Raw genomic sequence first — 15,562 nt, forward strand, 5'->3', positions numbered from 1 at the left:
CATTTTGGACTACTGAGTTAATTCATGCGCTTTGACATTTTCCGAAAGGTACTTTACAAGTAGTTTGTGCTTTGTATATACACACATACATATATATGTGAGTACTCCATTTTCTTCTAACTATATATAAAGGAAAATGGAGTACACCCCCCCCCCCCCCCCCCCACACACCAAGCATATCATTCACAGCCGTTTGTTTTGTTGAGGTTTCATTTACACGAGATAATTTGTCAAATAATGGCCAATCCATTCCAATTTCTCATCAGCAGGGGGGCAAGGGGGCAGCCAGGCGACGCTGCCATCAATCGATGTGCGCCTACGCAAAAGAGAGCAAGCAAAGTCAAGAGACGCTAGAGCTAATGCCAATTGGAAAGCTAATTGCAAGTGAGGATATCAGCCGGAGAATCGTACCGTGAAAAAAATAAAGTTGACCCGTGAGTAACTTGACACACTGGAATCAAACTCTTTTGGAACAATATCATTTAGTGCATCCTCCCATCCATTTTCCGACACCCGTTTTCCTCACAAGGGTCACGGGGGTAGGGCGGGTGTGCTGGAGCCCATTCTAGCTGTCTTCGGGCAGTAGGCGGGGGACGACACCCTGAACCGGTTGCCAGCCAATTGCACGGCACGAACAACCATCCATGTTCACAATGACACCTAGGAACTATTTAGAGGGTTCCATTAACCTGCCACGCATGTTTTTGGAATGTGGGAGGAAACCGGAGCACCCGAAGAAAACCCACGCAGGCTGGGTTGAGAACCTGCAAACTCCACACAGAAAGGCCGGAGCCGGTATCGAACCCACGACCTCCACACTGTGAGGTTGACCAGCGGGCCGCCCTCACTTTTGCATTCGCTTTGTAATTACCGGTGACTGCGGATCACAAAAAGGACATTCACCTCATAAGATGACGAGGATGTGTCCTGGCTGGAGCGGGAATCGGGATGGCAGCGCATGCTAAAAGCTAAGCTAAGTCGCCCGCTATCAAAGGACTCTTTGGAGCAAATGGACGACGGCGGCAGCTGCAAAGGCTTCCGCACCGTCTCACTCCACTTGGCTGCTCATGAAAGTGCCGATGGCAACAAGCAACTGCGGCGCGGAATCGATGAAAGGCTTGACACGCTCCTTTATGAATTGCCTACATGCTTTAATAAGCTCGTGCTGGGATTCTTTGCATTGATTTTATTTATTTTTTTGCGGTGGAGGGGCGTGGGGGGGGGGGGGGGGTAATCGTCATTGTCCGAAGAGTTTGGTTAAGTGGGTTCTCACTGCCCAATTAAAGAGGTCAATTTATAGCTCAAGAAATAACAAAATAAATTGGAGTACAGTCATATGCATATACCATATTGCGCGATACGGAAGCGTGGAACTGCCAATGTGGAGGAAACATTTTTGACTGGGCGTACTGCAAATACGTAAAACGTAGGCAAATTGTTGAAAACATGATTCCCAACGATGTACCAAGGTATTGACTTGCGAATGGATAATCGCGAACATGTGCTCAACACCGAAAACAAGCCCAAATGTCATCTACGCTTTATCAGAAATAAATCAATAAATGATTGTCTAAATCTATCACTTGGGGAGAAAAAAAAATTGATACTTTTCATGGTTGCGACATCTTGACTTTTCACGTCGGTTAAATTTTGGGTACAATACATGTTTTGAAAATACTTCTGTTGACATTGATTATCAAAGTAAAATTTGGAAACAAAAACAAATAAATCCACATACGACTGAAAAAAAGCTGCTGTGTGCATTCACTCACTTTCTTGCTGAAAAAGATTCTTGGGTCTATGCAAAAAAAGTAATAATAATAAATCTCCAAATTATATATTTCATTAATTTTGTGAAGGCCTTACTTGTTGTATTTAAACAGACCAAAATCTGTGAATAAATCCCAGTGGCGAGCCGCGCATTTTAACCTTAGGCCTTCAGTGACGTCACTTACATTAACACAATATAGGCTCGTCAGGCAGCACTTAATTTCAGGAGCATTTAAAACCATCAAGTATGCATTCACAATTAAGAGCAGGAAAATAAATCTATAGATATTGTCAAAAATAAAAAAGATTTAAAAATACTAAATAAAATGCCACCTAAATTACGCTGTGTGATCATAAACAAGTCTGTCCAATAAATTGCGCACTGACGCCAACCACAAAAAAACAAAACAAACTATTCTTTGAAAATAAAATCAACAGATCATTTGCATTTTGAGAATAGGCTATACAACAGCAAATAACTGAAAATGTCGAGCAGCTGTGATTGAACACATTTTAGTGCACGAAGCTGACTACAATGCGCCATTCTAAATTGCAGGTGAGCTGATTTATTTGATACATTTTTCTATTTTTGTCATTTTATTTCGTTCCCATTAAACCTAACGAAATAAAACAACAAGAAGAAATGTAAAATAAAATTCATTTACTCACCAACGTAGTGCCTGTTCACTGAGCTGCAGATCTACGCAAGTGTCCCCAAACGTTTTTAAACGCACCGTAGCTTGTAAGTGGCCAGCCGTGCTCTGATGTTTCCTTGCTGCCTTGGTAAAACAACTTATATTGGTAAATCCAGTGGAAGGTCCGTCTTGAAAATTGTGAGGAAAGTAGTCCTGCAACCAGATCAACGTCTTCTCCTTCGGACATTTTGGGTAAAAAAATGCAGCAACAGCTCCCTCTAGCAGGTGCTAATCCAATCACCGAACGCGCACGTCCAGTGTCGACGTAAGCACTTCGAGCTGGCCCTGTTCGCAGACTAGTGATCTGATTGGCTATTGCAAGCTTGACTGTGCCCAGTCATTTACAGCGCACAGGGGCCTGCTTTGTTTCATCGAACAAGTTTAATTTACCTGGCAACACAAGCTATCTGAAATATGATTGGTTAAAAACTCTACCATAATAAATAAGTTATTTATCGAGTGGCTGTCAATGTTATTTTAAATAACATTGAAAGCCACTAAGTGGAAATAATATGACGTAAGGAACACAGAGAATAATTTTGTTTACATATTTATGAAAATAAAAGATCAATTAAATGTATGTTATTCTCAGAAAAGTAAATTTATTAAATTTACTTTTCTGAGAATGTTTAGGCCAGCAGAGAAGGCCTTGCTGGCCCTGATGGAACGCCACTGATAAATCCTTTTCATGTGAGAGCAACAATAAAAATCCAAAAATGTCTGTCAATTTCATTTGTAATGTTCCACTACAAAAAACAAAAACAAAGAATCAATGCAGCATTGGCACCACTGACTAAAACGGAGGTGCCGCAATGTGCGCCCGAGGCTTCTGATTTGCTCCAACGATCTGCAGGCACGTTTTCACACGGTCACAGATTTTCTGACACCGTGTGGGAATGTTGATTTTTTTTTTTTTTTTTTTTACTACTTTGGGAAATGTGCGAAAGATTTACATTTTCCAGTTTGGACTCTGCAAGCGCGTTTGCGATGCAAAGCCAAAGCCAATCATAGTCGATTCACATCATGTGTACGTGTGTGAGTGTGTGTGTGTGTGTGTGTGAGAGAGAGAGAGACACGAAATTGCATGCTGCGAAAGAAAGGTTGCATCAAGAGAGCCCTGCAGAGACTTTATAGCGGTGAAGAATGTTGGATGGTCTCTGAGCATTACTTAGTGCAGGCTTCAACGTTTGGCCTCCTTCGATCACATCAAGGCTGCAGGTGGACGTGCATTGGCGCATTATCCACGGAGGGCTTTGCGTCCCGCCTGCTGGGTGGTCCGCTTTATGGATTGGCAAGCGGCATTTGATGCGTGCGTCGGCTTGGCAAATAGCGAGACATCATACAGCGTGGCGACACAAACAAAATGGCGTGCAGCCATCCAAAATGAAGGACATTTTTCTCCTTGACATTTATGAGAACAAAAAGACAAGCTTTGGCTTTGGGGTATTCCTCCCCATTCAGGAAGTGATCATTCGTTTGTTTTTTTTTCCATCCATCAATACACGGCAGCCCACTTGAGCAGAAGACCACCACAACCGCAGCACAGGCACAGATCTTTGCATTTAACCCTTTCGAGCACCCTGTAACCTGATAACATGGTTAGCTGTCCACTGTAGTGACCACTAGGGTTAAAAGAAAAATCTCAATCTCTGACTAAAAGCAAGATATCGCACTTTCTTGAGAGGAACTCAAGCAATGATTCTTATAGAGAAGAAACGCCTATTATGAGGCACTTTCCGAAAAAGTAGAAAAAGTCATGTTTCTGCACTTCCTCAAAACGAAAAGAAATGATGTTGAACTTAAAAAGAAAAAAGTATTGATATTGCACTTAACAAAAAAAAGAAGAAAATCTAATGCTTAACATAACAAAAATAAAAAATAAGACAAAATATAAATTTTTCACTTTCTTAAAATAAATAAATATCAACTCATCATGGTGCATTGTCCTAAAATAGAAAATACTTTTTTTATGTATGATTACATATTTGTTAAATAGTATGCATTTAAGATATCCTTTATTAGTCCCACACTGGGGAAATTTACAGCCTCCAGCAGCAAGAATGTACCGGTAGGTAGAAAGAAGAAAGAGGATTTTTTTTTTTTTTAATTTGAAATAAATTTGAGGAATTTATTTATTTTAGATGCCATTAAATAGACTCCGGTTTCCACAAAAAAATAAAAAAAAACAAACAAACAAATTGTTCCCTTGCGCACCGACTTTGAAGCAAATCATTGTCCGAAAAATTGCAATTGTGATTATTGGCATAACATTACAAATCGCCTTTATCTCTTCAGGACTAAAACACACCCACACACCCACACCCACACCTGGTTGACTATTGAACCCATTTAATGTTTAAAACAAATACAAGTTACTTCACTGGGTCATCACAATTTTGAACAAGTGATTTTTTTTTCCATATTTGTAACACCCTCAGAAATATACATTCACATGGCTGCAGACAAACAATTTCTCTCTCTCTCTCTTATTTTATTTTTTTCCCTCTCCCGCCGTCAGCGATAATCCCGGAACGTAACAATGGACATTAAAAGCGAACATGTAGACTGGCGCCCCCTAGCAGTGGTAAACTGAGAAACACGAGCATTGCGTTGGACCTGGGCTAAATGTGGAGTCTCTGGGGCTGCAGTCCCATTTAGTTTACACCCTAACACACACACACACGCACGCACACACACACACAGTGGACTCTCCATCTTATGTACACTATTTACAGTGTGATGAGTACAAAAAAGTAGGATGGAATGAAGTTACAGTCAATATTTTTACAAAATGGTAGAAACAATGTAAAAAAAAAAAAAATAATCAAATTGACAAAAGACGTCAAGCATCGTCCATGGCGGGACGTTCACTTTGTGCTTGGACAGCGATTTTAATTGTTTGTAATCTCTTTGACGGGGGTTGTTGTGCTTGCGCGTGGGGTTTTGCACTTTAAAAAAAATAATAAAAATAAAAATAACATGCTTCATGAAAATGATCTTCATGGCTGTGATAGGCACTCAATGCACCGGCAGATAAGACGTGAGAAAAAAAGTACCAAAGTAAAAATGAAAAAAAAAAAAGAACTTGGTGGGTATTCAACTCAAATACGCCTGCAAAAAAATAAATTAAAAAAAAAAAAAAAAATCAAACGGAAATGTCTCAACACCGTCTGCTTTGTTGCATAAAAAAAAAACAATTGACACGCTCATCTGAGAAAAAAAAAACATTCACCACCTACATACCTCCCCCTCTCCTATTTATTCATTATATTTATATATTTATACAAATGTCATATTAAAACGCACGAGCGTCGAGCTTTTGACTGCAAATGAGAATGAACACACACCCACGCACACACACACACACACACACACACACACACACACACACACACACACACACATTCTCCCGCACGCGCACAAACAAGCGCCTAGTGGAGGAAATAATGACTTGATCTCCTGCCGAATTTGGAAGTGAGAAGATTAAAAGTCTCCAGCTTGATATATTCCGGCCGTAGACATATAATAGCAGTCACCGGCAAACAAACATCGGCTTTCCAAGTACCTGGGAGTTTGCTGGTGAATTTTTGAATGACAAAGACGAGGCTTGGGAGGAACGGGGGGCAAAATTTGACTGCCGCTTTTGTATTTGGGGATGAAAAGGTAAATACTGTAAATATGGCAGTCGTGTTTTGGGGTACGGTGGTCATAATGTGCTGTCAAATCTTGATTGAAAAAGATGATCGGCGGTGGATAGGTCTTGGCCCCAAAAAAATCCGGCCAGGGCTACAAAGGGGGTGGGGGGGGGGGGGCTCCAGAATTAATTTTAAGAAGCCCGAAACCTGATCGAAAACTTTGTGCTTAGCAACTGCCTACATTTGCCACTGTTATTCTGTCCACTGCAGCAGACGAGCGCATCTGTCTCACAGTGCGCCCCTTCCGGGTTGAATCGGGGGGGGGGGGGGGGGGGGGGGGGGGCGCTGGGCTTCGTGCGTGTCATTCGCATGTTCTCATTGTGCTGAGGTGGCTTTTCGTCAGCTACTAATGGCTCCTCCGAACATTTTCGTAGTGCTTGTCGTCTTGAGGTGATTGGGCGGCGATCCTCAGGGACTGGTTGCCGGCCAATTGCAAATTCTGACTTTCTACCTCCCGCATTTGAAAAACGAGCACGTTAACCTTGATTGAAAACTCTTAACGGGGACGTCGGTGCGAATGGTTGGTTGTTCTTTGGGATTGACCGGCAAGCAATCCGGGATGTGCCCCGTCACTCGCCCGAGGTCAGCTCCATCTGACCCCGGGGCTCAAGCTGTGCAAAAAAACTGGAGGGACAACAGGGATTCTGTCTAGGACCATAATTGCAGCAGGGTATCAAATCATCCATTGTGCCACTGTAACGCGAGGCGGAATGCACTTTTTCTGTATTGTTCCGAGCACTTATCGACATGTTTCTTGACATTAAAAAGACAACGAAGCATTCGTTCTCATTGAAAAAAAAAAAAAACATGAAAGCAGCAGGCGACCTGTCCCTGCTCCGAAACGGTCGCCGTCATGTCGGAATTCCCTTTGAGAGGTCAGAGGGTCCCCCCCGCTGCCGTCCTTGTACGATAAACCGACGCTTAGCGCGCGGCGAGCGCTCGGGTGTCGTCGATGACAGTTCGCGCTCTTTGCAAAATGTCAGGATACGTTGGGCAAGGGGGGTGGATTGACGGGGTGCGGGGGAACGGGCGCGGGGGGGGGGGGGGGGGGGGGTGTCGCCCTAAAAAAACAAAACGATAGCTGCTGTTTTTGTTTTGTTTTTTGTTTGATCGCCACATGATAAACCACATAAGACATCAAAGCTGTTCGAAAAAATAAAAATAAAAATAAAGTTTTGAAAAAGCCACGACGAATCCAGTGTCAGACTTGTTTCCACAAATGTGCCCGCAAAACCCCCCCCACCGGCGAGTGGTCTATATACGATAAGACATTTACAACATGAGGATGGAAGTGATCGAAGACGCCGACCAACCAATCAGCTCTCAGCAAAGTTTGCGTCCCTGGGGGGGTGCGGGGGGGGGGGGGGGGTGTCTGGACTAAAACGGCGTCAACGATGACTGGTGTCCAGTGGGGGAGTCGGATTTGCGAGGAAGGGGTTGGGGTGGCAGTTTGACCAATGTGGACTGGCAATGGACATCTCGAAAAAACCAAAAACCACAACGTATCCAGTGTTGGACTTCCTGCCCGGTGGGAAAACCAAAACCGAAATTCCACCAGTGAGTGGCGTTAAGACACGTTAAGACATTTAGAACATGAGTAGCGGTGGAATTTGTTTCGATTCTCAGTCGTTGGGGTCGTGGCTCTCGGCAAGAGCTGAATGGCGGCAACTGCGCTCTTCTCGGTGGCTGACGACGTTTCTCGCGTCAGTTTGAAAATTCGAAGCGTCGAGTCCCACAAAAACGATGAAATTTTGTGAATCGGGAATTTTGGGGAGAACTTTGGAACTGGAAAAATCTTTTTTTGGGATCAACTTCAACCACCGAAAAGTAGCCAACTGCCTCGATTCGATTTCGGTGGGGTTGTGCCAGCGCAGGACCCCCCCCCCCCCTCCCATTTTCCCAACGAAAACCCCCTCCCACCAGCAAGTGGTCTACACGTTAAGACGCTTACAATACGATCGTCCAAGAGATCAAAGACACGAAAGAACCAGAATCAGCTCTGGTCACCGGGTCCAAGTTTGTGTCCCGATGGGGCTGCAGACAAAAACGGCGTTAAATATGAGTGGTCTCGGGGGTCCGGCAAGGGGGGGGGGGGGGGGGTTAGTGAGGAAGGGATGTGGGGGTGGGGGGTCTCCGAGGGGGTGGTGGGGGGGTGCAGTTTGACCAGTGTGGGTTGGTGATGGAGGCGAAGGGGGTCGGGGGTGCACCGCCGCAGGGCTGTTTGGGCTTCCTGGGGCGGGGTCCGGGGGGGTGGCGCCCGCTACACATACCACTCCTTCTTGGAGATGACCGAGCCATCGGTTTGGGAGATCATGTCATCGGCTATCTCGGGCTCCGGGTCGTATTGGAAGGCCAGAGTCCGCTCGTCGTAGTCGCGGCTCTCGCCCTCGTCCACCGTGAAGTAGGGCCTCTTCAGGTCCTCGGCTTCTCCGTCAAAGTCGCGCTCGCCCCCGGTCTGCGCCGGTTTCTTCTCGTCGTCCGAGTCGTCCGGGTACTGCAGGTTCTTGGGCATGGCGGGGTGCGCGGGGAGACCCCCGCCGCCGCCCGCCTTGCTGTAGCCGTTGCCGAACACGTGCTTCTTGGTGCTGTAGTCGCCCTTGAAGGTGCGCTGGCGGCGGCGCAGGAAGACGAAGAGCAGTATGGTGGCGGCCCCCAACAGGGCCACTCCCCCTACCGCCACCCCGATGGCCACACCCGCACTGTGCTGCTCCGGCGGGATCTCATCGCCCCCGGGTGGGTTGTTAGGGAATTCTGGGTAGGAAAAGACAGATGGAAGGGAGTGTGTCAGTGCTCTGGTGGGAGGAGGTGCAACTGTGCGGATGGAAGGGCGGGAAAGACGAGGACGGGAAAGCAAAGGGGGAAAAGGGAGGACCCCCCCACCCCACCCCGCCAACAAACCCCGAGGCAGACCCCCGAACCTCCCAACCCAAGTGAGGCGGCATGCAAATTCAGACTGGACAAACAAAAGTACAGAGCCCGAGACATGACATGAAAAAAAACAAAATTCTGGGGGGGGGGGGGGGGGGGGGGGGGAGATTCATTGCAGACCACGCCCCCAAAAGATTACCAATTATTCATTTTATGATTTATGATCCATTTTTTACACTTCATGCACATATAGTGCCAGCATATATGTGAGATGCACTTATTAGTTCTGTCCACTTGACTTTGCCATCGTCACGTTTGACACTGTGAGTATCTGTGACGCCAAAAGCGTGCGCGCCTTTCAAAAGGCAGGCCTTGCCTGTTCAGCCAATCGGAAGTCGCTCTATGAGAATTTTCGATTCGGCTGGCTGTCAACCGGCTAAAGTGTTCGTGTCGGCGCAGGCCTTCACAGATCGCCTAAATTTTTGGGGGCATTTTCACACCGATCAAAAGTGAAAAACTGGCTTTGTCGATCGTTTCAATTTATCCAAACTTAGCGATACAAGTGCAGTGAAGTCAACCATGACAATTCGCATCGATACAGTGGCCACAATGGAATCCCATGTCCCCACCCCCACGTGTCATGTCCGGGGCTCCGTACAAAAGTGCATCGTGAGTTGCAGGAGGGGGGAAATAAAACAACAACCAAAATAAAAAACCCCATGCACGAACTTGGAATTGTTCGGAATTCCATGCGGTCTCATTCGACAGGCAGCAAACATGGCGGCGTTCAGTTCAAAGATCATAATCAGCTTGGAGGCAATGAAAGCAAACAGCCAGAGGAGCAGACAAGCAGTCCGTCGTCCAATCGGACGACGAGGCGTTTCCACGATGACAAGAAGGAAGAAACGTGTTGGGCCGTGCCCGATGAGCATGTCGACGTCACAAACGCGGACGGAAACGCTCCTGCTGCCTTGAGCTTTTCTCAAAAACTAAATAAGTAAAGACAAACAGCACTCTCAAGTCGCAGCCTGCAGAACGATGACATCATCCGCAGCCTCAGGCCAGGAGATTACCACACCCAACTAACAGCCCTTTCAAGTCAATCAACACAACGACTTATTCACCTTACATTCCTGTTTATGTCGTGCGTCTCTTTGTGTGTAATGTAGTGAAGAAGTTGCATCAAACACCTTTACTGTTTTCTTTACCACAACAGCCCGTCTAGGCAGGCCGGAATAAATGTCATCCCGAATGCCTCCCAGATGTACTAAAGACATTGGAGACAACATACAGTAACTGTCCCAAAGGTTGATGGATAAAATGTACAAAAGATACACTCGACATTGCTAGTCGGGTCTGAAAACACGCCACTCCATAGTCACTTCATGCATTTGCCACAACCAGTTGAGCCAACACTTTCCATTTTGATTTTCCACAGCCGCCTTGCTTGAATCATCTCCGTTTTCCCTTTGTGATGTCTGCAGACATACAATGCACCATCCATACAACATATTGTGACCATATTTTACTTCCTGTCCTTCCATTTCATATCCCACCGCAACCCATCTTCGCATGTTTCTGTGATTCTCCATCTCCTGTAGGTGTAGCAATGATGTGTAGTCATCTTTTTTGTCTAGTGTGTCACACAAGTGCAGAAGTTGCAACAAACTCCTTTCCTGATTCATGTTTTACAACAGCCCGTCTAGGCAGGCCGGAATAAAATGTCATCCCGAATGCCTCCCAGATGTATTAAAGACTTTGGAGACGACATACAGTAACTGTCCCAAAGGTTGATGGATAAAATGTACAAAAGATACACTCGACAGTGCTAGTCGGGTCTGAAAACACGCCACTCCATAGTCACTTCATGCATTTGCCACAACCAGTTGAGCCAACGCTTTCCAGTTTGATTTTCCACAGCCGCCTTGCTTGAATCATCTCCGTTTTCCCTTTGTGATGTCTGCAGACATACAATGCACCATCCATACAACATATTGTGACCATATTTCACTTCCTGTCCTTCCATTTCATATCCCACCGCAACCCATCTGGGCATGTTTCTGTGATTCTCCATCTCCTGTTGGTGTAGCAATGATGTGTAGTCATCTTTTTTGTCTAGTGTGTCACACAAGTGCAGAAATTGCACTACAAACTCCTTTCCTGATTTATGTTTTACAACAGCCCGTCTAGGCAGGCCGGAATAAAATGTCATCCCGAATGCCTCCCAGATGTATTAAAGACTTTGGAGACGACATACAGCAACTGTCCCAAAGGTTGATGGATAAAATGTACAAAAGATACACTCGACATTGCTAGTCGGGTCTGAAAACACGCCACTCCATAGTCACTTCATGCATTTGCCACAACCAGTTGAGCCAACGCTTTCCATTTTGATTTTCCACAGCCGCCTTGCTTGAATCATCTCCGTTTTCCCTTTGTGATGTCTGCAGACAAACAATGCACCATCCATACAACATATTGTGACCATATTTCACTTCCTGTCCTTCCATTTCATATCCCACCGCAACCCATCTGGGCATGTTTCTGTGATTCTCCATCTCCTGTTGGTGTAGCGATGATGTGTAGTCATCTTTTTTGTCTCGTGTGTCACACAAGTGCAGAAGTTGCAACAAACTCCTTTCCTGATACATGTTTTACAACAGCCCGTCTAGGCAGGCCGGAATAAAATGTCATCCCGAATGCCTCCCAGATGTATTAAAGACTTTGGAGACGACATACAGTAACTGTCCCAAAGGTTGATGGATAAAATGTACAAAAGATACACTCGACATTGCTAGTCGGGTCTGAAAACACGCCACTCCATAGTCACTTCATGCATTTGCCACAACCAGTTGAGCCAACGCTTTCCATTTTGATTTTCCACAGCCGCCTTGCTTGAATCATCTCCGTTTTCCCTTTGTGATGTCTGCAGACATACAATGCACCATCCATACAACATATTGTGACCATATTTCACTTCCTGTCCTTCCATTTCATATCCCACCGCAACCCATCTGGGCATGTTTCTGTGATTCTCCATCTCCTGTTGGTGTAGCGATGATGTGTAGTCATCTTTTTTTGTCTAGTGTGTCACACAAGTGCAGAAGTTGCAACAAACTCCTTCCCTGATTCATGTTTTACAACAGCCCATCTAGGCAGGCCCGAACGAATGCCCTCCATTGTGCATCTTTGGTGAATTCAAGACCAGCAACACAACATAACATTGTTCACATCCCAGATTTTAATGACACAAATATACAAATGCAGTTTGGATCTCTCGGTGCGGATACGGCGGCTAGGCAGCCCGTCTAGGCCAGCCTGAACGAATTACCTCCATGTTCAACTCACTATTTTCTTTTTCAATCCACTTCCACCCCAGATGTCCCGAAACTTTAAACTTGGGTTTTGTCACCAAAACATCCGCGGCTATAAATCTTCCACCTGATCGCGTCGGATGCGAAGACGTTATGATGAATGCACTTCTACATGGGATGGCGCAGTTGGAGCATTATAAAAAAAACTGCAGTATTTCATGTTATTCATTGCCCGTATAAATCTATCACGCCTCTGGATTGAATTATGGTCTCTCACGGCGCATCTTGGCACCTATTAATCTCAATGGTAGGTTTTAGTGCTTCCAAGTCAAGGTTAAGGCGCTATCGGAATACTTTCTCGGCGTGCCGCTAATAGAGGCTGCCTTGTGTTGCCGGGAACAGGATCAGGGCTGTTTTATCAGTGTGTTGGCAGGTGTTGCCGCGAGCGACGACGTTTTGGTGGAACGCCGGCTCCCTCCCGCGCGCTGTCAGAGACAATTCCACACCCGCTACGTCACTTCCAACGTGTGTTATTAATAGTGTTTCAATAACGGCAAATTAAGACAAGGCGAAGATGATGCGCTTTTTGGGATCATTCAAACAGGGAAGGCCAGTTTTTTTTCCCCCACCGAGGGCTACGTACAGAGAAATGGATCTTCAACAAAACAGTATAATATGCTGCTGGTCAATTTATGCAAAGAAAGATAAGTCAATGAACCTCGGCTAAGTGAGTGGCGACAAAGCAAAACGGGAGAAGATGGCTTTCTGTCACGCCGCTTATGTCATCGTTTTATTTGTCCTTGTAATTTCCTCCTTTTCATCCTCACTTTGTCACGTTAGCACACCCTGTGTTTCATTTTGAAAAGCCCCTAACCCCGGCCCCTCCCACCCACACCTTCGTCCATGTTCTCCCAGGAATGAGAATGTCTCATCGATGCGTGTGCATACATGCAAGTGGAAAGACGAGCGGCTGCAGGTCACCCTTTTGGAAGTTTTTTTTTTCCTTTCTTAAGAGCCGTGTTTGCTTGTCGCATTCCTGCTGTCATCGTGTTTACTTTAGTGGAACGCACGTATGGAAATGCGCCGTGCTGTGTCCAGGCCTTTATGCTAGGGGGGGGCGAAACAAAAGTCTTTGGCCAAGCCTTTGAATCCATTTGTACATGTACCGAGGGATGGACTCGACCCCCTGAATGTTGATTCCTTATCTCGCCGAGCAAAGTTATTTGTATTTGCCAGGCGTAGCATCATGGCCACACTTAACGTATGTTTTCAAAACCCCCACAGCAGCCAAGATGAAGCTATGAGACCTGAAAAAAGGCGGGAAGTCACGACAGAGTTGATTGAATCCCAACAGGCACACCTTTGTTTAAACGACAGTAAGCTATTGTTAGCTTAAAATACGTATTATGTCATTTAATGTACATTGAAAATATGTAAATGTATCATATAGTACACTTTGTTGAATATGTGTACAAATACTGATACCAGGTATGGTAACGGGCCGATACTCGACTTATTTCGTGGTATCAATTCCTTGCGATACCCTCTTGTGGCCATTCTACTATCAGATCATGGCTATGCTAGCTTACATTTCCAAACCCCGAATCAAACACTGTAAATAATAATAATTGGACTGGATATACTTCTAAAGGCACACAACATTGTTAGCAACAATTTAAGCAGTGCAGATGTAGCAGCTGTAAAATAACAGGATAGTTTGTTGTAGCTAGCTCAAAAGCTAACGTTAGCCTACCACGGCGCAGCCTCGCGTCCCAAGCCAAAATAATGGACAACCCAGCTTCCATTGTTTTTTTTTTCTCCAACTCAATGGTGCGTAATCCAAAGACCCGGTCGGTCCCTCTCTTTTGCCAAGACGGCGTCTCCAATATCAACTCAGGTTTTAAGCCGAGCGACTAATGGGATTTACGGCGACACAGGCCTTCATTACCCACATGAATCGGAGGTCGCCCTCTCCAGGAACACATCCTCCCACCCAGTCAAAAGCGGGTTAAATATGGGAAAAGGCTTTCGCGTAATCCCTGGCCTTCGATTCACGGGCGCGTCCTCCGTCGCGTCATTGGAGCCTAATTAGCCTGGACAAGATGGAGGACATGAAATAGTGCATGCCGCCCGGTTCCCATGAAGGATCAGGTGATGGCAGCCTTTGATGCCTGCCTTGGAAATGTCGCCAAAGTCACAGCGGGACAAGGAAGCGTTTCATGCGAAGGTGTTTTATTTCTTTTCTTTATTTTTGCAAGTGCCCAAACAAGAACGATGAGTATCATTAGCTCCAGCGGAGGGGAAGATCACTCATCTCGCTGTTAAAGCCGTTCTACCGGATCGTCCAGAAATTGAAATCATAACCTGTATTTTGTATTTGTGAAGGCGGACATTTGGATGAAGGCTTCTATAATGTCCCCATCTGTTTCCGGCAACTCGTCTGGCATCCTTAATGCACTTTTTTTTTCTTTTTTTGCCTGCGCGAGGCTGCAGTGCAGAGTGGACGGCGTGACCTAAGGACGAGTTATTGGGTCAGCGCGCATTACGCCGCGCAAATCTGCAGGCCCGTGCTCTTTTTAAGCCGGCGGCGCGCTGTTTTTTTTTATTTTTTATACCATCCTACTTCTCCTCATCATGCTTTTATTCGTTCTTCCAAAATGCCATTTGATGATTATTCAATTTCCAAATCTCGAGCAGACGGCGTCTGACCTACATGACGGCGCTGTCGGGGAGGTGTGACATCGGGATTGAGGACGGGGAGGCGCGCGGGTGGGGGTGGGGGGGGGGTGCTCGGGCCGTTCTGCGCTCGTATCCTCCGGAGAGGCCAAACAAGCAAAGCTCGCAGAAAGAAATGTTGATGATAAATGGCACTTGCCTGTCACGTGCGCTTCTCCCTGGTGACATTTTACTCCTTCACAACAACAAGATGGAGGAGCATGCCCCCAGGACCCTTCTCCATCTTGTGAAGCCTGTGTCAATACGTTTTCGTTCTTTAGAAAATATTCACTGCCGCTGCCAGTTGTGTTCGAATGAAATCCAGCACGTATGCCCTGAACCGGTCGCTAGCCAATCGCAGGGCAAATGCTTCACAAATGTCTGTGATAATTGACACAACGGTACATACGGTTCATCGTTACATATTACTGATATGTATAAAACATTCGGTACACACCGAAGACCCGAAACACACCTCGACAAAGCCCTACAAAATAAACAGCTT

General features: G+C 45.8%; 1 protein-coding gene across 6 annotated transcripts in view; it reads right to left on the reverse strand.

Moving 5' to 3' along the window:
- The window catches only part of nectin1b (nectin cell adhesion molecule 1b), a 166,444-nt gene that overhangs the window by 69,904 nt on the left and 80,978 nt on the right, over positions 1-15,562 (reverse strand). The window contains exon 7 of one of the 6 annotated variants that reach the window (XM_052078482.1): positions 4,798-8,911. The exons of the other annotated variants lie outside the window; for them this stretch is intronic. Coding sequence (XP_051934442.1) covers positions 8,421-8,911 — 491 coding nt within the window. The 3' untranslated portion in view covers positions 4,798-8,420. Of the gene's footprint in view, positions 1-4,797; positions 8,912-15,562 lie in introns of those variants that run through there. 6 annotated transcript variants of the gene reach the window in all.

The sequence above is a fragment of the Hippocampus zosterae genome, chromosome 10, assembly GCF_025434085.1.
Source record: "Hippocampus zosterae strain Florida chromosome 10, ASM2543408v3, whole genome shotgun sequence".
NCBI lineage: Eukaryota > Metazoa > Chordata > Actinopteri > Syngnathiformes > Syngnathidae > Hippocampus > Hippocampus zosterae.